Here is a 27,407-nt window from a genome sequence, read left to right on the forward strand (position 1 = left end):
TTTGTTCCAACAATCTAATCTAAATTGAAAAGAAATATCACTGCAGTCATATATCTCTAGGGAATATTACTTCAACCTCTGAATTCTTGCAATTATCAAGAAAATTTCATAACTGCGACTTCCATCATAATAAGCAATTTCCACCAAAAAGCTGCATCCCAAAACGTTGCAGAAGAAACACAAAAACCCAACCTTCCTTTACCCATGGATGCCATCTACACGCATTAATCTAAAGATCTGAATAACTTAAGTTATATGATGACTCAGAAACTAGAAAATCAATCCTCTGTAACAAGAAGAAACATCTATCCCAATGTAACATTGTTACCGCGGAGAAATTCCCAGTATTTAGTTAGCATGTGATCCATGGGTCTCACACCATCCCACTTCCCTGTACAAAATATTGCATAGGCATCGGCCGCGTACCTGTGGAGAGAGAAAAAAAATGCAAGTTTCCATTTCTATCAATGAAACAAGTTATGTATAATAAATAAGATGCCGGGAAAAAGGAACAATTGTTGACTTACTTGCCAACACCATGAAGCTGAGTAATATGAGTCCAGCTTTCTCCCAAATATTCGCAAGAGAAGCGCTGAATCATCACAGCTCTCTTCTTTTGTAAACCTAGAGTGCATATCACCTTTTCAATCTCTTTTGTGGCAACCTTTGTAGCAATCTTTGCATTTGGACACAAAGTGAATAGCTCCAATATAACTCTACCAGCCTGCAAGGAGTTAGTTACATCATCAATTTTAGACAGACAGCGTCCTATCCAGCAAAACATTCTTTATCCAATTAACACAACAAAAAAAATGAAATCACATATATTCAAAATATCAGCAAGAGAAATAGAGTTAGAAGCTTTAAAAATTCCAAATATATTTAAAAAGGAACTCCACTTTTGAAGTTGTCCAATACACATACAAGATTTGGAGAAGTGAGATACCAGGAAAAATGTTTCTGCATTAGGGCCCAATTGGTTTCCAATTAAACTCTATATACCATCTTCATTTGACCACATAATCCCTTCACCTGTATGACTATGATTTTGTTTATTTTTCAAATACCGTCCTTGTTACTGATTGTACATCTGATGAAATCCAATACTCCTTCAAGATTGTCGAATGTTGCAACTCAAAAGAATTTCTTGATGTTCAGAATAGAATTCTCTCTCCATTGTAATGCTCAAAGAGCAGATAGGGAAATTTGCCTGCAGTTATGCTCGATGCTTTTCAATCTGACTATCCATCTAACACAATCCAAAGTTTTGTGAAACCAATTGAATAAACACTGTACCAAAATATCAATTATGAAGATGGGAACTTTTTGGTTGCAAGAATTTCTGTTGATGACATTGTTTTGGGTTTCACATGATAAAATTTCTCATTCATCTGCTGGAAATTTAAGAATTTTTTGAGCTAAGCATACTTGATGATCTACTTCTTTTTAGGGCTTTATTTTAGACAATAGGATATTTATTTCACAAACTAAGTATGCTACAAATCTCCTTAAGAGGTTTGGATTGCAAAATACAAAGCATATTGTTAGGTCAATGGGGCTTATGCTAGCAAACTTCATAAATCAACTGTACTGTTGCTTAATTTCTAGCTTAGCTTAGCAAATTTGCAAAGGTTAGTGTCAATTAACTCCTGAGGTTGAAGATGGAATATGCTACATCAAAGGTTGAATTGGTAATCATAAACTACAAAGGGTAGAAATGTAATTTGACACATTGATGCACTCTCACCATTTAGGGTTCATGTATTGCATTAATAGGGTTTCTTAATTTTCAAGTTTTAACTTATTTTGATTCCCTAGAATGTTTTAAGATTACATGAATTAAGTTTTGGAAACTGCCAATTGAAAATTTTCCAAGTATAAACCACCTGGAAAACCCGATCGAGCAAAATTTTCTGGAGTAATGTCGATAGACCGTCATGTAATTTGAACAATCGAGCCATTCAAGAAAGAAGTTTCCAACTTGGTTTGAAACTCCACAAAAATCCCAATCTCTACCAACCTATTAACTGCCTATAAATAGATAACTCTCAAGGGCAGACCTAAATAGACCTAATACATATATTATTGAGAGAAGAATCATTTGAGCTTAGTGTGTATCTTTAATTTACATATCATTTAATGTTGGAAGATGTTATGTTGGATAATATCATTATCGGAGTGATTAAAGCCCTTAAATGATAAATCACTCCTTGACAGAATATTAATATGAGTCCATGGGAGTGATTTTAAGAATCTTTCCTATATCATATTTATCACATGTTTGTATTTTCTCACCTATAAATAGAGGGGATCATTGTATGCAAAAACTAAGAGAATATTATAAAAGTGATGTAGCCCTTTGGGCTCTTTGGGCTGTGGAAGTAGGCCCTAGTGGCTGAACCATGTAATATCTTCGTGTTCTAGTTTCATTTCTTTCTTCACTTCCATTTTTCTATTAACAACATTTGTATTAGCTTTGGTGAGTATACTCATATGTGTTGACACCATTGCTACGTCCTCTCACAGACTAAATCAACACACCATTTCAATTGATGGGTTACATGCGGAAACGTAGTAAAACCAAAACACGGGGCTCTGAAACAAAATCAAGCAAGGTCCATTGATCTAGATCTAGAGGGGGGGTGAATAGGTCTTGTATGACAACTAAATTTTCTTTTTGCAGTTATTCTGGTTAAGGCTTGTGTTTAAGTAAATAAACTAAACTTGTTTTAATTCATTTGAAAAAGTATTATGCAGGTGATAATTTCAGATTGAAACAAACATCCAAACTATAAAATAAATAAAACAGTAAAGCAATAAATAAACACCATATGTGAAAAAAATATTAAAGAACCACGGGACCAGTCCAGGCAACTAATCCACTATCAAGAAAAAGATGTACAACCTAGGTCACAGTTCAGTATCCTCAAACCCCTAGTAGATTTGTAGACGCAGTAAGACGCCAAACCTTCAGTACACTCGAAGGTCTCCAGGTCATCTTCTGAACTTTCAGCAGCAGTCACTTCTCACGAATCTGCTTCTCTACTGATTAGTATCAGCCACAAATAGTTGGGTTGAGAATCTGTTGTGAATTGCTCTAGTTGTGTTGAATGTTGTTCGGTACCTCAATAGTGGATGTATAAACACATATAATCAACAACTCGCCAAAATACTAATGCACAGGAACCTTACAACTAATCTCTCAAAAAGGTACATGAGATTTGATGCGGTGTTATCGAAGGCCCAAGGCACATTAAGGCGCTAAAGGTCCTGTGGATTCTAGGCACAAGGCGAGGGGCGCGCCAGATTGAAGCGAGGCACACAATTGAAAAATAAATTTATTATAATTGAGAACAATAACAATTGATTAAAAAAATAAAAGAACAAAGGAAAAAAAGCACCAAAATAGAAATAAAATAAAAGAAAGAGAGAGGGACAGTACTTTCCATAGAGCATATCACTAAAAAAAACTATTAAAAAAAAAAAAAAATACAGGAGCAGGGAAAAGTATTTTTTTAAGAAAAGAAAGACAGATGAACATCAAGAAATCAGAGAGGTGGCCAGTACTTTCCAGAAAACAGATCATTAAATATACACAACAGCAGGAAATAGTATTTAGACAGAGAGAGAGAGTGTGTGTGTGTGTGTGTTACGCACAGCAAGAAATCAGAGAGGTGGGCAGTACTTTACAGAAAACAGAACACTAGAAAAAATAGAAGATACAGCAGCAAGAAATAGTATTTTTATTTATTGTAAAATTGATGAGGCAGCAGGAAATAGTTAAGAACAAGAAAAAATTGAGGGAGAGAAGATGAAGACAATGAAGAGAGAGAGAAGGAAACGACAAAGAGACAGAGGAGAAGAAGAGAAATAGAGGAAGTAGAAGAACAGTATTTTCCAGAAAGCAGTACACGTCGTTCAGAGAAAGAGAAAAGAAGAAGAAGAACTAACTCGTTCATGTCATTCGCGTCTGGTTTGGCTATTGACACAAATTGGGCTGAAATTCAATTGTATTAAAATCACAATGAAATTACACTGTTATATACACTTCAGAGGATCTAAATTAGGAAACTCTAAAACTAGGAAACTGTCTAATCCTAGAGATATTGACCAAAAACTAATTCCCTAAAATCAGGGATTACAATGACTAAAACATTACAAAATCTTCTAGCTAATTACAGTTATACACACACGGTCTACTTATTTATAGAACCGAATTTTCCACACTCCCCCTCAAGCTGATGAATGGATATCATCCATTCCAAGCTTGCTTGCTAGTCTCTGAAAAAACGTTCCAAACAATCCTTTGGTGAGTATGTTTGCAAGTTGATAGCTAGTGGAAACAAATGGAGTGCAAATTAGGCCACTGTCAAGCTTCTCCTTTATAAAGTGCCTGTCAACTTCAATGTGCTTCGTACGATCGTGTTGCATTGGATTATGTGCAATATTAATGGCTGACTTATTATCAAAATAAAGCTTCGTTGGACCTTCCCACTTAACTCTTAGATCTTCTAATACAATTTTCAGCCATAATAATTCGCAAATCCCAAGTGCCATTGCTCTAAACTCGGCTTCTGCACTTGATCTTGCCACAACATTCTGTTTTTTACTCCTCCAAGTCACAAGGTTGCCTCCTAGAAAAGTGCAACAACCCAAGGTAGATCTCCTGTCAATTACAGACCCTGCATAATTTGCATCAGTGTAGGCTTCAAGAGTTAGCTCCTCCCCCTTCTTAAATAGAATTCCTTTGCCCGGTGTGCCTTTCAAGTACTGTAGGATTCGATACACAGCCCTAAGATGTGACTCTTTGGGATTGTGCATGAATTGACTTACAACACTAACTGCATAGGCTATGTCTGGTCTAGTGTGTGATGAGTAGATAAGCCTTCCCACAAGTCTCTGATAGGAGCCTTTATCTACTGCCTTGTCTTCCAGAGCATCTCCAAGCCTGTGGTTGAACTCTATAGGCGTCTCTGCTGGTCTGCAACCTAACTTTCCTGTTTCCATTAGCAAATCTGTTACATATTTTTGCTGAGATATGAAAATTCCTTCCCGAGTATGTGCTACCTCAATGCCGAGAAAATACTTTAGTTTGCCGAGCTCTTTGATTTCGAATTCTTTCACTAAACGCTTCTTTAAATTCTCCATTCCTTCCAAATCATCACCTGTCACTATAATGTCATCTACATAGACTAACAATGCAATCACTCCCCCTAAAACCGAGTGCTTTACAAACAAGGTGTGATCGCCTCGGCTCTGTTTGTATCCCATATCAAGCATTACCTTGGCAAACCTTCCAAACCAAGCTCTTGGAGACTGTTTTAATCCGCACAACGCCTTTCTTAACCTGCATACCACCTGTCCTGTATTCAAACCAAACCCGGTTGGAACTTCCATATAAACCTCCTCCTTGAGATCACCATGTAAAAAGGCATTTTTGACATAGAATTGCTGTAATTTCCAGCCCAGATTAGCAGCCAATGACAACAACACTCTAACGGTGTTCATCTTCGCAACAGGAGCAAATGTCTCAAGATAATCTATTCCATACGTTTGGGTATAGCCTTTAGCAACTAACCTTGCTTTGTACCACTCTAACGAACCATCTGACTTGTATTTCACCGTGAATACCCATCTACATCCCACCGGTTTCTTCCCTCTCGGCAATTTCACCAAGTCCCATGTCTTGTTCTTCTCAAGTGCTTCCATTTCGACCTTCATGGCATTCTTCCAATTCTCATTACCTAGTGCCTCGGATATGGTTTTCGGAATGGAGATTGTGTTTAGGCTTATGAGAAAGGCTTTGTGGTTATGGGACAGATTCTTGTATGACATGAATAAGCACAGAGGGTGTTTGGTGCATGCTCTAGTTTTCTTTCTAATAGCAATGGGAATATCATAATCACTTTGATCAAGAACTTCAGTGACACCATATTCATTAGAAATAGGTTCAGTAATTACCTCGCTAAGTCCAAGAGCAGGGGTTGATTTGGGTGATTGAACCTGCACAGATTGAGTGATTGGTGCCCTTCTTCTTGAAAAAACCAGCAGTGGACGAGTAGAGTCTTGAATTTGCTTTCCCTTTATTATCTCTTGTGACTTGGGTGTATGAGGCTCGGTTTCAAGTTGTATGGATTCGGACTGAATGTTTGGCTCAGGCTGGACTAGCTCAGGTTGATCAACAGGAACGGACTGAGTGTCAATAGGAACGGACTGAGTGTTTGGCTGGACAACAAAGACAGGAACCAAGGAGGAGGACAATGGAAAATCAAGAAGAAAAAATCCTTGTCCTTATCTTCTGTGAATGAGATCTCCCCCTGAAGATAAGGACGAGTAAAGTAATGATCTTCTTCGACAAAGTGACATCAGCTGACACATAGAATTTTCTTGTGGGAGGATGATGGCATTTGTACCCCTTTTGAGTGGAAGAATAGCCAATCAAGACGCATTTGACAGCCCGTGGATCAAGTTTTCCCCAATTTTGAGAATGCACATGGACAAAAGCAACACAACCGAATATTTTGGGAACAAGACTACTTGAAGCATTGAAATTAGGAAAGAATTTCGTTAAAATTTGCATAGGACTTTTAAAATCAAGAACCTTTGTAGGCAATTTGTTTATCATATGAGCAGCAGTTAAAACCGCTTCCCCCCAATATTGCTTAGGAACATTTTTTTGAAACAAGAATGCTCTTGTAATAGCTAAAATGTGACCATTCTTTCATTCAGCCACACCATTTTGTTTGGGTGTGTTAACACAAGAAGATTCATGTATTATGCCCTTTTCTCGGAAATATGGTGAGAGAAACTGATTAAAATAGTCTTTAGCATTGTCAGAACGAAATCTTTTTATTTTAGTACCAAATTGTGTTTTGACCATGTTGTAAAAAACAGGAAAGACAGAGCTCATATCAAATTTATTTTTCATAAGAAAGATCCAAGACACACGAGTGCAATCATCAGTGAAAGAAACGAACCACCGAGCCCCAGAAATGTTAGAAACAGTAGACAGTCCCCAAATGTCACTATGAATAAGAGTAAATGGAACAAATGTTCTTTTATCGCTTATTGGAAAAGAAGCACATTTGTACTTTGCAAGTTTACAGACATCACAATGAAAATTTTCAACATCTAACCCTTTGATCAATAAAGGAAACATAATTTTAAGGACTCTAAAAGGGGAGATTCCACAAAGGAAGAAAGTTCATGGAAGTATGAATGAGGTCGTTCTTAGAAGTTGCGAGGTTACCCTGTCTGTTTCAAGGTGGAAATGTTAGATCTGCAAACACTTATCGAGGGCATTCGTTTTTTCTGGATAATGATTCGGTTGGAAGAAGAAGGGAGGACCTTCGATCGTGTTTGGTGGGTAAGTTCGACGAGGATGTGGGTGATAGGAATCAAATCGTGGCTTGGGCTTCTCGTGTATGGAAGGTTTCTTCCGGTGTTGTGATCTCACCTCTTCCAGATTCTTTATTGCTATTTCGCTTTCCTTCTGCGAAGGAGGCTTCTCGCGTGCTTAAAGAAGGTCGTCGTGTTTGGGGGACGGCCACACTACAAATGGAATCTTGAAGCTTTAGGGTGGGGTGCTCCGAGGTGTTGAAGAGTAAGGGCCTGAAGATTGTGACGTTGTACGGTCTTCCTCTCCATCTTTGGAGTCATGCACTGTTCGTTATGGTCGGTGATCTATGCGGTGGTTTCTTATGGGTGGATGCTGATGAAGCAATCGACGCTGAAAGGGTTCGTATCACAGTGTCCGACAGCAAGGTTTGTCCTCCTTTTGTCTTCATACACAATGACCGTCTCTGCTACAAAGTGAAGGTGTGGGAAGAGAAGCCTCCGGAGCTTGTTCCGACAACAGATAGCTTGGAAGGAGGTGACGGTTCACATTTGCTGAAGGAGACAGAATGGTTAAGGTGGGATTCTTTGGGAAAGATAGGTTTGGCTGAGTTTCAGAGATGGGAGGAATGGAGGGACGAATTATGGAAGCGAAACACAGAATGTTTTAAAAGATTTTTCACTCTGAAAAGGAAAGAAGGCTCCTCGGATGGACCTGATTTTCGACGGCAAGTGAAATCCCCGGAAAGGCATAGGGAAGGTGATCTCATCGGGGTTGGCCGGCCGGCGTTCAGGAAGATGTGGAGAAAGGAGCGTCATCGTGTTGTTCCTCACGTCAATCAAGCGCGTGGGAGTGGGAGCTTTAACGGCCATACACGTGGTTGGAGCAGGGGGTTCGGCCGTGCAAAGTGGATGACAGCTGCATCCACCTTTAATTCAAAACCTTGGGCTCCGAATAATAGTAAGGCCGATTTGGGCTTTAAATCAGTGGTTGGGCCTAATAATGGGCTGAGGGTTAAGGCTTCTGAATCCAATTCAATCTATTCTGGTGGGCCTGTGGATGGCAAGTCTGGTCTAATTAATGAAGGCATTTTATCATCGGGTGGTCCGGATGGAGGTGGAGCAGCCCACTTATTGGATGCAATTTGTATTGACCAAGGATCCGTGGATTTGGGCTCTAAATTGAAGGAAGAACCGAGTTCTTTTAATGCTTCTTCTGGGCCAGACTTGGGCAACCGTTACGGGCCTTTATGTGTTGCTTTGGATGATATTCATTCGCCCAATGATGTTCCGAAAGGCTCTAGAAGAAACAGGCGTTTTAAAGGGCTATTGCAAGGACACCGTATGAAGAAGAAAGTGATTTTTCCCCCTGTTCGCAAAAAATGGTCTAGAAAGGAAAAGCAGAAGTGGATTCCGGTTTCACAAGACTCTGGATCGGGTATGTCTTTTGTTTCGCCTTCTCACTCTCCTTCTATTCCTTCTTCTTCCTCTACTCACCCTTGCGGGGTGTCTCGAAGGAGTTTGATGCCGAAAAAGGGAGTGGTGTCTTCTGTGTCTAATTGCTTGTCTTCGGTTTTTGAAAGAGAGCCGATGCTTGCTCTTGAGAAAAGACCTGGTGATGACGGTGGTATTGAGACGGGTTCTTCTTGGTTGTGTGATGTTAGCAGTGACGGAATTACTGTGTGTGTGGGGCGGGATGTGAAGATAAGGATTGACGATGTTTCAGCTGCTGTACTCTAGAAGGAATTGAGAGCTCATCTGGTCTCGAAAGGTTCTATTACTGACCAGAATGATCGAATGGCTGATGAGGTGTATGGTACTCCACTTTCTAACTGCTCTCCTTCTATGTCATCTGTTGAGTATGGGGAGGATGGGTCGTGTTCATCTGTTCATGGGGATGCAGGTATGGTTTTGTGGAACGGATGCGAGTCTGAGGTTAATTTGTTTACACCTTTGGCAGTTGTAAGGCCTGACGGGAACTCTGCGGAAGGGAGGGGATTTGACAGGGTTGGCTGATTTGGAGAATGACTGGATGAAGGATAATGGTGTAGAGATAGGCTCTCTTTTGGGTGTGTCATTTGAGGGTCGGATGGAGGAGGCAACAAACTTATTCCTAGACGTTCTTAATGCTCAATTTGCTGATAGAATGGATTGTAGGGGGAATGTTCCAGTGGAGAGGGAGGAGAGAGGGATTCAAAGTCCCTCGACTTTTGTTACCTATGAAAGGGAAGGGGGGGGGGGGGGGGGGGGGGGGGCGCGCTAGGGAGAGGACCAGTGGGAGGAGGGGTGAGGTGGTCAATTATACTGTTTCCCTATGACGCTACAAATTCTTTCATGGAATGTCCGGGGTCTCAACGACCCGGCTAGAAGGAAAATGGTGAAATCGATGATTCGGAAAGTGGGTGGTCATTTAGTATGTCTTCAAGAAACCAAGATTGCCTCTATGACGGATGTAATTGTTCGAGGTTTATGGGGTGGGCGATTCGTGGAGTGGTTTGCTTTGGATGCGATTGGCTCTTCGGGTGGTATTCTGATCATGTGGGATGTATGTTGGACTCTCAGGTTGAGCGTTTCTCGGCATCCTATGTTCTATCCATGGTGGAGGATGGCTTTCGTTGGGTTTTTTCTGGAGTCTATGGGCCTATGGAGGATTATGATTGCCATTTGTTCCTGGAGGAGCTGGGGGAGATCCGTAGTCGATGGTCGCTGCCTTGGTGTATAGGGGGGGATTTCAATGTTGTTCGTTCCCCTTTTGAGAGGTCGACAAGGGGCAGATAGACAGCTGATATGATGGCTTCTCAGAGTTTATTAATGGTTTCTGTTTACTTGATTTGCCTTTGGTGGGCGGGCCTTTCACCTGGTCCAGTGGACGCTCTCCTCCTACTCTCTCGTCTTGATAGATTCTTGGTGTCGAGTGATTGGAAGGAAAAGTTTTCTAATGTTGTTCAGGCCACCCTGGCTCGTCCTTTGTCTGATCATGTTCCATTGTTGTCGGACTGTGGCGGGCTGCGCAGCAGAAGTTCCCCTTTTAGATTTGAGAATATGTGGCTTCGGGCTGAAGGCTTTTTGGAGCGAGTCCGATCCTGGTGGGCAGGGTATGGAGTGGTTGGCACTCCGAGTCATTCTTTGGCCGACAAGTTGCATTTTTTGAAGAATGATCTCAAAGTCTGGAACAAAGAGGTTTTTGGTAATTTGGCTTGGAGAAAGAACCGGGTTCTCTCTGAGATTGCCGACATTGATACGATGGAGAATCAGGGTCTTTTGACAGGTCATTTGAAGCTCAGGAGGGTGGAGTGTCAAGCAGAATTTGCTGAGATTGCAATCATGGAGGAGATTTCATGGAGATAGAAATCTAGAGCTTTGTGGCTCAAGGAAGGAGACAATAACACTAAATTCTTTCATAGGCTCGCCAATGCTCACAGAAGGGGCAACCACATTGGGAGGATAAGGGTGGATGGAGTGTTGATTAGTAAAGAGGAGGAGATATGTAAGAGTTTTTTTTTAGTACTTTTCAAGGTTGTTCACTGAGTCAGCCGATTGGCGCCCTTTGCTGGATGGGCTTCAATTTGATTCTATTTCGGGTGAGGAGTGCTCTATTTTAGAGGAGCCTTTTTCCGAAGAGGAAGTTCTCTCTGCTCTGAAGAGTTGTAATGGGGATAAAGCTCCTGGACCTGATGGTTTTTCTATGAGGTTCCTTTTGGAGTGTTGGGAGGTGGTCCGTGAGGAGGTGATGGCCTCTTTTCATGCCTTCCATGTGCAGGGCTCTTTTGAGAAATGTTTGAATGCAACTTTTATAGCTCTTATTCCGAAGAAGGGAGAGGCAATGGATGTTAGAGACTTTCGCCCTATCAGTTTGGTGGGATGTTTTTACAAGTTGATTGCGAAAGTTTTGGCCTCTAGGTTGAAGAAGGTGATGGATGGTGTCATTTCTGACTCTCATAATGCTTTTGTGGGAGGTCAGCAGATTCTGGATTCAGTTCTTATTGCTAGTGAATGTGTTGATTCCCGCTTGAGCAGTGGTGTTCCGGGTGTTCTTTGCAAGCTAGATATTGAAAAGGCATACGATCATGTGAGCTGGAGTTTCCTTCTCGATCTGTTAGAGAGGATGGGTTTTGGTGGGCGGTGGAGGAGATGGATTCTTTTCTGCATTTCTAGCGCTCGTTTCTCTGTCCTTGTGAATGGAGCGCTAACGGGTTTTTTCTCTAGCTCGAGGGGCTTGAGACAAGGGGATCCGCTTTCCCCTTTCCTGTTCCTTTTTGTGATAGAGGCTCTTAGTAGATTGCTGAAGAGGGCTGTGGAGCTGGGTTTTTTGAGTGGATTTCGGGTGGGCAGGGATGTTGCTAGTCAATTGGAGGTTTCTCATTTGATGTTTGCAGATGACACTATTGTGTTTTGTGATGCGGATGCGTCCCAGCTGAGGTATTTGAGATGCGTTTCGATTTGGTTTTAAGTTGTTTCTGGCCTTAAGGTTAATGTAGGCAAGAGTCTTCTTGTGCCTGTTGGGGATGTTCCTGGGATTGAGTTGTTTGCTCAGATCCTTGGATGTTGCACTGGCTCCTTTCCCAATTCTTATTTAGGTTTGCCTTTGGGAGCCCCTTCCAGATGTATCGGAAGTTGGGATCCAGTTGTGGACAGATTCGAGAGGAGATTAGCGGGTTGGAAAAAGCAGTACTTATCTAAGGGGGGTCGAGTTACCCTGATTAAGAGCACTCTTTCTAGCCTTCCTACATACTTCATATCTCTGTTTCAGATTCCTTCTTCAGTGGCTGAGAGAATTGAAAGATTGCAGTGTAATTTTCTTTGGGGGGGAAGGAGAAGAGTTCAAGTTTCACCTGGTTCGGTGGGATCAAGTGTGTCGTCCAATTTGGTTTGGAGGCTTAGGGTTAAGGAGGTTGTTGCCTTTTAATAAGGCTCTCCTTGGTAAATGGCTCTGAAGGTTTTGAATCGAGAGGCATTGGTTATGGAGGAGAGTTATTGCTAGCAAGTTTGGGGAAGGTCGTGGGGGTGGTGTTCTCGAGCGATGCGTGGTCCAAGGGGGGTGGGAGTATGGAACTTCATTCGAAGGGGTTAGGATGACTTTTGCAAGCATGTTCGTTTTCGCATTAAAGATGGAAGGAGGATCAGTTTTTGGAAGGATCTCTGGTGTGGGGAGCTCCCTCTTGCTCTCGCTTTCCCACGGCTCTATAGGATTGCTTCTCACCGACAGGCCATCGTTTTTGACTGTTATCATCTTGATAACGGGAGACTGACTTGGGATGTTCAGTTCAGGAAGCATTTTCAGGATTGGGAGATCGAGGATGTTTCTCGTTTTCTGGAGCTTTTGTATAGCCAGGTGATTTCGTTTGGGGAGCCAGATGGGTGGCTATGGATTCCTAACTCGCAAGGCCGGTTTGAGGTTAGGTCCTTCTTTAGATGTCTTTCGGATCGTCTAGGTGAACTCTTCCCCTAGAAGTCTATCTGGCGTTCAAAGGCTCCCCGCAAGGTCGCCTTTTTTGCTTGGACCTCTGTCCTGGGTAAGATTTTAACTCAAGATAATTTGAGGAGGAGGAATCAGGTGGTGGTCAATCATTGTTATATGTGCTTGTGTAATAAGGAATCAGTTGATCAACTCCTTTTACATTGCAGTATGGCCAGAGACTGCTGGGATTTGATGCTTCGTTTATTTGGGGTCCATTGGGCCATGCCCTGTTCCTCTAGAGGGTTGATTGAAGCTTGGAGAGGCGTCTCTGTTGGGGCTACGCCGCTTTGTATCTGGTGGCGTATTTGGCTCGAGAGAAATAGGAGATATTTTGACGGGAAAAAAAAGCCTATTTCTATGATTAAGTTATCTGTTATTTCTACTCTTTTTTATTGGGTTTCAGGGAGAGATTATAGATCTATGGAGGAAATCATTATTTTCTTGGCCTCTCTGAAGGTCTAAGGCGCCTTTTGGCCCTTTTTGTTTTCTTTGGGCTTCGCTCCTCTTTTGAGCGCTTTTAATAAATTCTTACTTATCAAAAAAAAAAAATTTAACGACTCTAAATGACGGGTGACCAAGATGGAGGTGTTGAAGCCAAATCTTGTCTTTATTGGATTTAAAAGACTCTAAAAGAAATGATAATGGTGAGGAATTTGCAACACTAACTTGACCACTGGGTTTTTCAAGATGGTAGAGACCATCCCTTTCTCTAGCATGTCTAATCATCCTCCTCGTGCCCTGTTCCTAAAATACACAACAAGAGGGATAAAACACCACACTGCAATTAGAATCTTTAGTGAGCTTATGGATTGACACAAGGTTAGTAAATAATTTTGGTACATGGAGAACATTTCTAAGTGTGAGGGTTTTGCTCATAAAAACATCTTCCTGGCCAGCCACTGTTGTCACAGAAACATCAGCTTTTGTTATCTTCCTATTGCTAGGACAAGGTGTATATGAGATAAATTTTTGTGACGAGTGGGTCATGGGATCTATAGCTCCTGAGTCAATGACCCAGGAGCTTGTGGTGGATATATCCGAGACTTTAAAAGCATGAGTAGAGTAAGATATACTTGAGAACGCCAAAGTGCAAGTACCTGTTGTAGATGGTTTCTCCAAAGATCCCAGCAGATTCTTCAATTTCTCAATTTCCTCTCTATCGAACTCAATAGATGATTCTTGAGATTTACCTTCTCCAACCTGTTGTATATTTGCCATATACGCCTGCCCCTGTCCCTTTGGCTGTCCACCTTTTGCCGTCCAATTTTTGTTTGCCGTCTCCGGTTTGCCGTAGAGTTTCAAGCATTTGTCCCTAGTGTGGGACTTTTTGCAATATGTGCACCATAGGGAATCTTTATTGGCTGGCCTTGTAAAATTTGCCCGCTTGTTGTCTTCATTAGATGGCTGCTCCCGGCCAAAGTTCCTCACATTTGCAGCTTTTGTAACCAAGGCCGAACTGTCCACTAGGTTATTCTCAATCATAACTCCTCTTCTTCCTTCCTCAGCACGAACAATTGCAATTGTTTCATTAAGTGATGGCAGATCTTCCTTTCCGAGTATTTGGACTCTTACTACATCAAATTCAATGTTTAGTCCTGCAAGAAAATCTTAAGTTCGGTCTTTTTCGACAAGCCATTTAAGGAGGGATGCATCCTCGCTGCATTTCATTTGAATGCACTGGTAATGATCCATTTCTTGCCATAAGCTCAGCAACAGATTGGAGTACTCTGTGATTGATCGACTTCCTTGCTTGGTGGATGAAATCTTGGTCTTGATTTCATAGATTTGTGCAGCATTCCGGACTTTAGAGTAAGTCTGCTTCACGGCCTCCCATATTTCTCTGGCTGTGTTAAGAAACATACATGTATCACTGATTTCTGGCAACATAGAGTTCCATAACCAGGACATCACCATTGAGTCATGTTCATCCCAAGCATCAAATTTGGGATCCCCTTTGTTAGGCCCAGTACCGAGTAAGTGACTCAGTTTGCCTCTTCCCTTCAAGAACGTGTGAACCAATTGAGAACACTTTAGAAAGTTCTTCCCGTTCAACTTGAACGCTGCCAGGATGTTCTGCAATTCCCCTGTTGGAATCGATTTGCTGCCTTCGGTCAAAGGAACCTCCGAGGTAGTCGTGGTGCTGCTGTTGTCGGCTGTTTCTGACATGGTCTTTTGGTAAAAGGGTTATGGTCTTGAGGGGTGATAGTGTGGGGTTGGAGATTGATAATAATCAGTCTAGCGATATGAGAGTTCGCAAGACCAGAAATACAATTCCCATAATTGAGCCTACAGCTCTGATAACATGACACAAATTGGGCTGAAATGCAATTGTATTAAAATCACAATGAAATTACACTGTTATGTACACTTCAAAGGATCTAAATTAGGAAACTCTAAAACTAAGAAACTGTCTAATCCTAGAGATATTGACCAAAAACTAATTCCCTAAAATCTGGGGTTACAATGACTAAAACATTACAAAATCTCCTAGCTAATTACAGCTACACACACACGGTTTCCTTAGCTAATTACAGTTATACACACACAGTTTCCTTATTTATAGAACCGAATTTTCCACCGCTCTCTATAGGGCTGTTTCTTTCTTCTTCTTTTCTTGTTTTCCTCTTGTGAAGTTTGTTCTTTCTTTTGAACAGAAAGAGACAAATTAACCTTATTCAGGCTCATATTTTTTAATTTGGTAGCTTTTGATGCAACGGTTTTTTTCTTATATTTGGTCTAGCTTTTGATCCAATGGACCAAAATCCATAAAGAAAGATTTGGGAGGAGGGGGGTGTGAAGGATTGGGGCCGTCTTCTAGCACCTAACCCTTGGTATCAGGCGACACCAAGGTACACGGCCATGATCACTAAGCCTGGGAACATAGCAGGTGCAATCCTTGTATTCGCCAGAAGCCTAAGAGTGTGCCCAGGTGCACCTTTGATAATGCTGATTTGATGTGAATAAGCTCTCGAGGGTTTTCTGAGATCATGAGTATTTATAATCATGCTAGGAAAGTGTTTAAATCAAGTTAAAACTAAGTGTTTTAATCTCAGCAAACCACTGTGCGTTCGTCCTTGTTGATTGATCGACACATACCTCGATTGATCGAGGTAACTCCAGAATGCTTCGACTAGGATTCTGCAGTTTCTGCTACTTGGAAAATTTAGCAGAAACTAGTTTTCATAATGAATTCATGCAACAACATGCATATTTAGGAATCAAAATAAGTTTAAAAATTTTGAAATTAAGATGCCATGTATTATGCATGACCGTAATTGGTGAGTGTGAATTTATCTTTATACCCTTTTTTACAAAGATTGCCAATTTTAACTTTGTTGAAGCTCGTTCTTCATCTCGGAAATATTTTAGACTTGTCTCACAATTTTTTTTTTTTTTGAAAAGTTAGACTTGTCTCACAATTAAAACATATCTAACTAACTAAAAAAAACAAAAAATAAAAATAAAGTACATTTATCAAATTTTGATCTACAAAATTCGCCAACTTAATCCTATTCACCTCACAATCTCCCCCTTTTGCAATTTCGTGACAAAACCAAATCAACTAAAATACAATGATAAAGGAATTGTTGATTCCTTTGGGCATTCTAGACTCTAAAAGGAAGTGCTGAAGTGTTACAACCAAATCTGAAACAATAATATTCCAAAAAATCATTGATAAAATCTAATTGGAAACCTATCTGACCTAGGTGCTTTGCCTGGATGAAAACCATAATCAAATATTCATATTCCGGTCCTCCTTTGCAGACAAAACCACTTCTAATAACTCAACATCGGAAGGAGATATAGAATAACTTGGCTTAAGCAACTAAAAAGCAACGAAAATCCAACCAACCAGTCCTTGATAACATTCCGCTCTGATTGTCTGAAGTCCATTAACCTTGATCTGTAATGGTATTAATGTTCCTTTGCTGAACCAACTTCTGATAAAAATAACTGGTACACCAATTTTCATGTTTGAGCCACTTAATTCTAGATTTTTGAGCAATTTCCTCATTTGATGAAATAACCCCCAATTTTTTCTGGTTTTGTTTTCTTCCTCAATAAAAGTTAAATCAAAAGCATCTGCAAAATAATTTAGATGAACTCTTTCAAGATCTTCCCTGACATTAAGAAATCTGCCTCAATTTGTAGGATTGGCTTTCAACATACAACCTTGACCAGATTGGTTGTCTCTCTGGTCACTGTTTTAAAAAGAAATAATAATAATAATAATAATGAGGATTCTACCCTATCAAAGACTCTATCTGACCTCTTGGTTTTGTGGTTATCAGTCACCAGAAAAAAATGTTTCTCATCATACAGTGATATCTTAAGTGCATTTAACAACACCATAAGTTACAAATGTATGGCTATATACTATCATATGTTAGCACACCAGCACCCCAGCTACACTCTTTAGCATATGATTTTTTAGTCTTGCTACTCTTACACCCTCATTCTTGCTCCATCTCTTGTTCTAGAGTCCTTAATCATTCAACAAATCTCTACATGCCAATTTTAGTAGGGTAGAATTTTAAATTTATCATAGGTCAAAAGCATTAATCAAAAGAAAAAAAGAAAAAAAAAAAAAAAAAAAAAAAAAAATCATCACATGAAGAATTGTAGCAGTCAAATATAAAGGGAAAATAAGACTCTGCAAAAAGAAAGAAAATTATAAGAAATAAGAGAGAAAAAAGATGGATAAAGAAACAGAGACATATTACACTGAACATGAAGTGTGGATAATATACGTGAAAAATGCAAACAGAAAGAAGAAATTGATATTGAGGAGAAAGAATAAATACGCACAAGGAAAAAAAAAACAAACAAACAAACAAACAAAAACAAAGTTCAACAAAATCAATAAAGTAAAAGGAAAAAAAATGAATGTAAAAGCTAATCAAAGCCTTGCCTCAAAAATTATGGCTTAAAATCTTTTTGTACCCATTTGATTGCGCAATGTTTCAGTCATAGAAAGCTGTTTATCAATGTCACCATAAATTATAGCTACTTTCATGTTATGCAAATGAGCTCTCATTTTGTGGTTATATGTTAAGCTATCACCATTGGGCTCTATTATATCTATACTCGTTCATGGGCTTTGGTTTTGATTAAAATTTGAACTGGAGGCCCAATTAGAATAATAAACCTATAAAAATTCAGAAAAGGCTAACAAAATGGTGTGTCAATAGGAACATCCATTAGATCGCAATCCCACAATTCTGAGTGATCCCACTAAGATCCTACCGTGTGATTTTTTTAACACAATCCCAGAATAATTTGACAGTTTTGGAGCTGGATCCGGATTATGATAACTGTTAGAATGTTTATATATATATATATAGATGTTGGGTCATTATGTAATTACATTTAGTTAGTAGGCCCTTGTGTTATTTAGTTAACCTTGTATTCTTTATATAAGTCTACATAGGCTTATTAGGTTATATGATGTATAAGATATACACAGTTGCTGTAGCCATGATCTCTCTCTCTCTCTCCATCTCTCTCTCTCTTTTATCAGTTTGAACATGGTATCAGAGCGGTACGAAACAACGGGAACCTAAGACTGTAGTTGTGATTGCATCTGGGTTGTTCTTCTACAAATCGAAATCAAGATCGAAGCCGATTCTGTTCTTTGCTGAAGATTTGGCCGCCATTTTGTTCAGAGCCGGAGGTTTGAAGCTGTCGTTGTGTTCAGCGCTTCTTATCTGTCGTTCTCAGATCTGAAGCCTTTCGTTTTGCTGGCCAAGGCTTCCTTGGCTGTCGCAAGTTGCAGAGGTTCCATCATCGCGATCCATCTCCGCTCCGTTGTTAGATCGCTTTTTTTTTTGTTGGGTTGCCGTCACCGCTGCAAGGGCTAGGGTGTGTACTAGCCTTGTTTTTCCATTGCGAATCTTGGGTGCTGGAATTTCTTGTCGGTGGCCGGCGAGAATTGTGAAGGAGAAGGGTGGTGTTTGGCTGCAGGAGTGAAGCTATTCTAACCCTGGTTTACTAAACCTGGGATAGCCCAGATCCGGCCCAGTTGACCAGGTCCGGCCCGTTTGACCAGACCCAGCCCGTTTTTCAGACCCGACCTGTTTTCCCAGGTTCGGCCAGAATACATAGTCTGCATTTTTTTTTTCTTCTTCTCTGTTTTTGCTGAGTTCATCATGGCTTCCAGTTCAGATTTGCTTTCTTCCACATCCCATCTTCATTCTATGACTTCAGTTAAACTCAATAGGAAGAATTACATACTGTGGGCTAAATCTGTTGCTATTTTTCTCAAGGGTAGAGGTCTTGGTACTCATCTGACTAAAGGAAAACTCAAGGCCACTGATGCTTCTTTTGATACATGGGAAAAGGAAGATGCTCAGATCATCTCGTGATGTTAAACAGTATTGAACCTCAAATCAGTTCAACCTTACTCTATTTAGACACTGCCAAGGAGATATGGGACAAATTGCAACAATTGTATTTTGGGACAGGTAATATCACTCGTGTTTATGAGCTCTGTAAGCAGTACTTCAGTCTTGAACAAGGTAATCACATTATAGAAGAGTATTATTCCAAAGTTATGGGAGTCTGTGAGGAGCTGAATATGTATTAGCACATTACCGCTGATGTTCGTAGTATGCAACAACAACGTGAGGAATTTAATGTTGTCCGTTTTCTTACTGGTTTGTCATCAATCTATGAGTCTTTTCGTGCACAGATTATGGGCAATCCCACACTTCCATCTCTTGCTGAAGTCGAGAAAACACTAAGTTGAGTTGACCCCAAACCTGAAACCATAGTGGACGAACCAATAGCAAGAGTGACACTTTGAGAGGAAATCAAAATCTGAAACCATAGTGTTTTCGAACCTGAAACCAAAGTGTCACTCTTGCTATTGGTTCGTCCACTATGGTTTTGAGGTTTGGGGTCAACTCAACTTAGTGATTCCTTGTCTCTTTCGTCTGTTTTATATGTTCCTCAGTTTCCCTTTAATTTAATGTCTATCAGTAAGCTTACTAAATCACTCCAGTGTTCTGTTACATTTTATCCTACTTCTTGTGTGTTTCAGGATCTCAAGACGAAGAAGATGATTGGTACAGGACATGAAGCTGGTGGCTTATATTACTTTGATTTGGAACCTTATCCTGTGGCTCTTCAATCTTCTTTGTCTCCATTCCAGTGGCACTGTCGGCTTGGTCACCCGTCACTTCAAGTTTTGAAGCGTCAAGTTCCTAGTCTTAGTCATTTAAAATTTTTGTCATGTGAAGTTTGTCAACTTAGTAAGCACCATCGCGTGTCTTTCAAGTCTAGGGTTAATAATCGTGTCTCTAGTCCTTTTCATTTGATTCATTCAGATGTATGGGGTCCAATAAAACATTCTTCAATCAATAAATTTCATTATTTTGTGAAATTTGTGGATGATTATTCTCGCCTGACTTGGTTGTTTCTAATGAAAGATCGTTCTGAGTTATTTTTAATTTTTCAAAAATTTCGAAAAGAAATCAAAACTCAGTTTGGATGCCCAATTCGTATTCTACGTTCTGATAATGCTAAGGAATATTCTGCAACCCCCTTTGATACATATCTTAGTGATAAAGGAATTATTCATCAAAATTCTTGTGTTTATACTCCTCAACAAAATGGAGTCGCAGAACGTAAGAATCGACACCTTTTAGAGGTAACCCGTGCTCTTTTGTTTCATATGCGTCTGCCTAAACGGTTTTGGGGTGATGTTGTTCTTACTGCGTGTCATCTTATTAACCGTATGCCTTCCTCTGTATTAGATGGCAAATCTCCATATTCTATTTTATTTCCTAATTCTCCCTTGTTTTCTCTTACTCCTAGAGTTTTTGGCTGTGTATGTTATGTCCACAATCTTGGTCCTGGTTTTGATAAACTAGACCCCCGTGCCACAAAGTGTGTATTTCTTGGCTACTCTCGTTCTCATAAAGGTTATCGCTGCTATAGTCTTGTTTCTCAACGGTACTTTGTTAGCGCGGATGTAACCTTTTGTGAGTCTATCCAATATTTTTCAGATCCTGATTCAATTCTTGATATCACTCCTGAGTCGCCTCTTCCTGCGATTTCTCTTCCCTCACTATGTCTTCGACCTTGATCTCCTTCGCCTGCCCCGTTACAGGTATACACTCGAAGACCAAAGCCATCTACTGTTATGCCACCTCCATTGTCTTCAGAGTCTTTGGATCCAACACCATCCACTATGTCTGATTCCTTGCCTATTGCCCTTCGTAAAGGTATTCGCTCGTGTGTCACTAATCATCCCATTGCTCATTATGTCTCTTAAAATTCTTTATCGCCATCCTTCTCATGTTTTTCCTCTCAGTTGTCTACTACATTTGTTCCTAAGACTGTGCAGGATGTTTTGTCTGATTCGGGCTGGAAGAAAGCAATGCAAGATGAAATGGATGCTTTGCATCAGAATGGCACGTGGAATCTTGTTCCATTACCTCCAAGTGCCAAACCTATTGGTTGTCGCTGGGTATATACTGTGAAGTATCTTCTAGATGGGTCCGTTGCACGTTTAAAAGCATGTCTTGTTGCCAAAGGTTATACCCAGACTTATGGTATTGACTATGATGAGACGTTTGCCCCTGTTGCTAAGATTTCATCTACTCGTGTTTTAATTTCTCTTGCTGCTAATAAGCATTGGCCTCTGTTTCAGTTAGATGTTAAAAATGCCTTTTTGCATGGTGATTTGGCAGAAGAGGTTTATATGGAGCAACCACATGGGTTTGTTGCTCAGGGGAGTATCTTCACACTGTTTGTCGCCTTAAAAAGGCCCTGTATGGATTGAAACAGTTTCCACGGGTTTGATTTGGAAAATTCTCTGAGGCAGCATTAAAATTTGGTCTTAACAGATGTCAGACCGACCATTCGGTATTTCACCAGCGCACTAAAGCTGGCTTCATATTTCTTGTGGTGTATGTTGATGATATTGTGATCACAGGTGATGATTCTGAAGGCATTGCTAAGTTGAAGTTGTTTCTGCAATATCGATTCCACACTAAAGACTTGGGTAAACTTAGCTATTTCTTGGGTATTGAAGTTACTAGATCTAAGAAGGGTATAAGTTTATCCCAACGAAAATATGTGTTGGACTTATTAGAAGAAACAGGTATGTTGGGTGGTCGTCCAGTTGATGCTCCTATGGATTCGAATATAAAACTTGTGTCTGATGAAGGTGATCTATTTAATGACCCAGACAGATTTCATCGTCTTGTTGGGAAACTAATTTATCTCACTATCACTCAACCTGATATTTCATATGCAGTTAGTATTGTAAGTCAGTTCATGAGAGGCCCTAGAATGCCACATTGGATTGCTGTTCTTCGGATTATCCGATATCTCAAGCAAGCTCCAGGTTTTGGTTTACTATATAAATCAAATGGTCATCTTAGGGTGGAAGGTTTTACAGATGCCGACTGGGCTGGTTCTCCTTCAGACAGGAGATCTACTACAAGCTACTGCACATTTGTAAGAAGAAATCTTGTTACATGGCGAAGTAAAAAGCAAACAGTGGTAGCTCGGTCTAGTGCTGAAGCTGAGTATAGGGCAATGGCTCATACCACTAGTGAGTTGACATGGATACAACATTTCCTAAAACAACTTGGATTAACAGTTGAAGCTCCTAATCCATTGTTTTGTGATAATCAAGCAGCAGTTCACATTGCATCAAATCCTGTGTTTCATAAGAGGACCAAACATATTGAAGTTGATTGTCACTTCATTCAAGAAAAAATATTACTTGGGAGCATCTCTACTCCATTCGTGAAGTCTGAAGATCAATTAGCTGATATGTTTACCAAGGCACTGGGTCATAACCAGTTAAGAACTATTTGTTCCAAGGTGGGATTATTTGATATATATTCTCCAGCTTGAGGGGGAGTGTTAGAATGTTTTTATATATATATATAGATGTTGGGTCATTATGTAATTATATTTAGTTAGTAGGCCCTTGTGTTATTTAGTTAACCTTGTATTCTTTATATAAGTCTACATAGGCTTATTAGGTTATATGATGTATATGATATACACAGTTGCTGTAGCCATGATCTCTCTCTCTCTCTCCATCTCTCTCTCTCTCTTTTATCAGTTTGAACAATAACCATATTAAAGCAAACAGTCAACTTTGTAACCCACAGAAAACAGAAATAACAGTGAACTTATCAAGTTCAGTGGTTCACAAAATATAAGAAATTACTTTCACAGCCATTATATATATTCAGTATCTCATTTAAAACATCTTTTAAGTTTCCTAAAGTTATCAAGAATTATCGTCAAGGTACCTACTGCACAGATTATATAGCAAATAGAAGGGAAAAAGAAAAAGAACCAACGACAAGGAAAGCAATTATTTTAATTAAATGAAGTTGAGAAAACAAAAGAAGGGTAGAACTTGCCTGCAAACCAGTTGTCCGATTGAGAAGCATGCATATCACTATGACCCTCCAAGGATCATGGGCATGATCCTCTTGAAGGAGACCGAAAGGGGACCGTGGAGGAATCCATGTGTTATCTGGAGTTCTTCTTTGGTAAGCCTCATCTCGTTTCTGGGCAGCAGTTAAAACAGGTTTATCCACAGATGCCCTTTGAGCCCTTTTAGGCAGTACTTTCACTACTTTGCATTCACCTTTACTTTTGAATGCGTTGGAAATATCATTCTCTCGTGCTGATTCATTATAGAAGTAGGGGGAAACTGTCACTACTTTGGGACACTTCTTTGCGGATGGTTTTAACGATTTAGATTTTAGATGCTTCCCCTCACTCAGTGCCATTTCTTTCCCTGTTGAGGTCTCAAAGTAACCAGAACCCACACGAACTTCTGCATATGCTTTCTTCTGACCATCCCCATCCTTTCTTCTACTACTGGACATAACCTTGTTGATTTCCGTTTCATTTCTTTGTCCCTTTTCTTCTTTCAGTTTTTCATCCATGTGTGGTACAAACAGACCCTCATTCTCATCTACACTGGCACAACCCCTTTCACACTCATTGGTGATAATGAATTGATCAATCTTCTTCTTAACTACACAGTCAGGTTCTGTATTCTTCTGTTTGGCCTCCTTGAAATCCTTTTCCTCTTCCACATCCTTCACAACATGAGGATGGAGACTTTGTGGTTTCAGAACATCCATGTCATGCACATCATCACTTCTGTTTGTGTTTCTACTGCCCTTATAAATAAATTGAGAGAACAAGTCCTCAATCGCATCCATATTGACTGCAGCACCATTTCCATCATTTCCCAGATTAGAAGTATTAATCTTCCCCTTGATCGGATAATTGGGATGAGTCTTCTTCGCATCCTCCTCAGTTATCTCTTCTTCAACTCCCTTATGATGATATGGAAAATTTACCACCAAATTCAAGTCCTTTGAGCTACAGCCCTCATCCATTCCCCTATTCTTGCCATCGCCCTCATACTTGTCCAACAAGAACACACCCCCACTGTCTTCTTTGTGGTTACTGTTAGTGGCAAAAATGGGAAAATTAGTTTCCAGTATAGCGGAACCATATTCCAACCTGTTTGTCTCATTCCTGCTACACTCCTTTTGACTTCCTTCTTCCACCTCGTCCTTTTCCTTCTTCCTCTTCTTCTTCTTCTTACCACCACTCTCAATGATATGTGTCGGTACACTCTCATCTAAGTTAACTAATTTGATATTTGATTCAACATTGTGATTGAGTTTTGTCTTTTCCTTCTCAGTGATCTCTAGACCATCAGGAACTTTGTCAACAGGCTCCAAATATTTCTCATACCTGTCTTTTTCTTTGATTAATTCTTGAAAATATGGAGAAGTTACCCGCAGTTGCCGAGTTTTTCCGCAATGCTGATTTTGACTTCCTTCTTCCACTTCCTCCCTTTCCTTCTTACTCTTCTTCTTCTTCTTGCCACCGCTCTCAGTGATATGTGCCAAAGAATTAGACAGATCCGGTACACTCACATCTAAGTTAACTGATTTGATATTTGATTCAACATTGTGATTGAGTTTTGTCTTTTCCTTCTCAGTCATCTCTAGGCCATCAGGAACTTTGTCAACAGGCTCCATATCTTTCTCATGCCTGTCTTTTTCTTTGATTAATTGTCGAAAATAAGGAGAAGTTACCCGCATTTGCCGAGTTCTTCCACAATTCTTATTTTGACTTCCTTCTTCCACCTCCTCCCTTTCCTTCTTCCTCTTCTTCTTCTTGCCACCACTCTCAATGATGTGTGCCAAAGAATTAGTCCGATCCGGTACACCCACATCTAAGTTAACTGATTTGATATTTGATTCAACATTGTGATTGAGTTTTGTCTTTTCCTTCTCAGTCATCTCTAGACCATCAGGAACTTTGTCAACAGGATCCATATCTTTCTCATGCGTGTCTTTTTCTTTGATTAATTCTGGAAAATATGGAGAAGTTACCCGCATTTGCCGAGTTTTTCTGCAATTCTTATTTTGACTTCCTTCTTCCACCCCCTCCCATTCCTTCTTCCTCTTCTTCTTCTTCTTGCCACTGCTCTCAATGATAGGTGCCACAGAATTAGACCGATCCGGTACACTCACATCTAAGTTAACTGATTTGATATTTGATTCAACATTGTGATTGAATTTTGTCTTTTCCTTCTCAGTCATCTCTAGACCATCAGGAACTTTGTCAACAGACTCCATATCTTTCTCATGCCTGTCCTTTTCTTCGATTAATTCTGGAAAATATGGAGAAGTTACGCGCATTTGCCGAGTTTTTCCACAATGCTTATTTTGACTTCCTTCTTCCACCTCCTCCCTTTCCTTCTTCCTCTTCTTCTTCTTCTTGCCACCGCTCTCAATGATATGAGCCAAAGAATTAGACCGATCCGGTATACTCACATCTAAGTTGACTGATTTAATATTTGATTCAACATTGTGATCGAGTTTAATCTTTTCCTTCTCATTCATCTCTTGACCATCAGGAGCTTTGTCTTCCTGAAAATAATGAGAAACCACTACAGGTGACATCCCTAAGTTCAAAGAGTTCTTACGGTGACTGCTACTGCGATAGCTCCTCTTGTGGATGGTTTTGTCATCAACTTCACCGGTGCCCACAGGAAATGTGGTCTCATTGGGTTCTTCCTTCTTATCACTTTTCATCTGAGTCCTGCCACTGCCTACAACATTGAATGAATCAGGATTAATCAAAGCATCATTATTTGTTTTGGTTTTGTTCTTCTCATTTTGATCCCTCTTGCATTCTTCACCATATGCAACCTTGTGTTTTGATTTTGTTCTCCTTTTCACCCTTTCTGCATTCCCAAATTAATGAGCATCAGAATTATAGTTAACCTTAGATGTGTGTGCGTGTCTGAAGATGTATAAGACCAGCAGGAACTACTATTTTTGGGACAATATAATCATCTTGTACCATTTTGTGTATATAGCCAAGTTATGCCGGATCTGGTTGCAACTTATTAAATTTGAGAAAGGGTAAAAAAGCAACAAAAAAATAAAATAAAATAATTAAGTTTGCCCTCTTTTTCTGTTCCCAAATAAATTTACATAAAAGTAGTGTTTAGTGTTCAGTTAATTAATTATAATTTTTTGCATCTACAAGGCAAACAATTAATTAAATTTTAGCTTCTGTAAATCACACAACATATTGGCAATTCCTAAAACGCAATGAACACGGTATCAAGTGACAGAACCACTTTCTACTGAGGAAAAAATAGAGAGAGAGAGAGAACCGCTGGCCTACCAGGATTGGCACGCAACGCTCGAATGGCTGCAGAATTGCTCAAAGGATCCGCTCCAAGTGCGTAATCCAAACCAAAATTGGTTACTCCAGTTGACCCATCATCATCCTCTAAATTAAGAATCATAGACCCAACAACTTGCTCCACTTTCCCCTGAAAGTGTGTGTGTTCATAGTGATGATACAGGCATAAACATCATAAAGAAAAAATTTGTAGGAAATAGCAATTTCACATGGAAATAGCTTAGAAGGCAACATTTTTTAAATAACTGATATGTCATCCTTCCCATGATTAACAATATGGCAAGCAAAAGCATCAGTCCACAACCATAGTAAGAGTATCACAATTAAATTTCTAAACACTCTAGAATAAAATTTAACAAACAGTTTATCGGTAAATATTCAATTTTAATACATACCAACTTGATTGATGCATGAAACATATATAAATATATTGTTGAACCTGGTGTAAAAACCCATTACGTATATGAACAAATAAAAGATATGTGGGTGGGTGGGTGGGTGGGTGTGTGTGTGTGTTTTTTATACAAGAATGGTACGGAATGATTGAAGAAACAGGATGGACAATTGAGAAGAGAGATGGTTGAAATTAAATGTAGTATTTCAAATAGGGAAATGAAAGCAAAACACCAACCCTGAGATGCTTTCCTTGTTCTATTTTGGGATCCATTACCCTAGGAGTTGGACTTTCCTCCTCCGTCAATCTCTTCGTCTTCTTCTTCTTGCTCTCTTTCATCGTCAACTGCTTGATTATTCCAATTGTGGAATGCCCATCTCCCCTTCCGTCATTCTTTCTTTCTTTCTTTCTTGCAAAAGATTTGAGCGCCTTCCACAATTTTCACCCTCTTATTTCTTTCTTTCTTCTTATTTTTTTTCCTTTTCTTTTTTT

At 39.8% G+C, this 27,407-nt stretch overlaps 1 protein-coding gene across 2 annotated transcripts; it reads right to left on the reverse strand.

Moving 5' to 3' along the window:
* On the reverse strand, nt 1-27,407 carry LOC132267380 (uncharacterized). 2 transcript variants are annotated; one of them, XM_059768548.1, is made up of 5 exons: nt 27,153-27,407; nt 26,501-26,651; nt 23,188-25,916; nt 528-724; nt 1-426 (listed from the first exon to the last, which is right to left on the reverse strand). In XM_059768548.1, the coding sequence occupies exons 1-5, from the start codon at nt 27,252-27,254 to the stop codon at nt 306-308; spliced, it is 3,300 nt and encodes a 1,099-aa protein (XP_059624531.1). In that variant the 5' UTR covers nt 27,255-27,407; the 3' UTR covers nt 1-305. The 2 variants fall into 2 exon arrangements, with proteins under 2 accessions (XP_059624531.1, XP_059624530.1); XM_059768547.1 differs by having other exon boundaries at nt 23,188-26,051; nt 27,153-27,406.

Source organism: Cornus florida, unplaced genomic scaffold, assembly GCF_030987335.1.
Source record: "Cornus florida cultivar Cherokee Brave unplaced genomic scaffold, ASM3098733v1 CherokeeBrave_3.0.0_Hap2_Chr07, whole genome shotgun sequence".
NCBI lineage: Eukaryota > Viridiplantae > Streptophyta > Magnoliopsida > Cornales > Cornaceae > Cornus > Cornus florida.

Excerpts from the sequence above, each read along its gene's own strand:
- LOC132267380 (XM_059768547.1), bottom strand. The coding sequence starts at position 27,254 with ATGAAAGAGAGCAAGAAGAAGAAGACGAAGAGATTGACGGAGGAGGAA. Across the intron at positions 26,652-27,152 it reads AACAAGGAAAGCATCTCAGG|GGGAAAGTGGAGCAAGTTGT; the intron begins GTTGGTGTTTTG and ends ACACACTTTCAG. Across the intron at positions 725-23,187 it reads ATCGGACAACTGGTTTGCAG|GCTGGTAGAGTTATATTGGA; the intron begins GCAAGTTCTACC and ends AACTCCTTGCAG.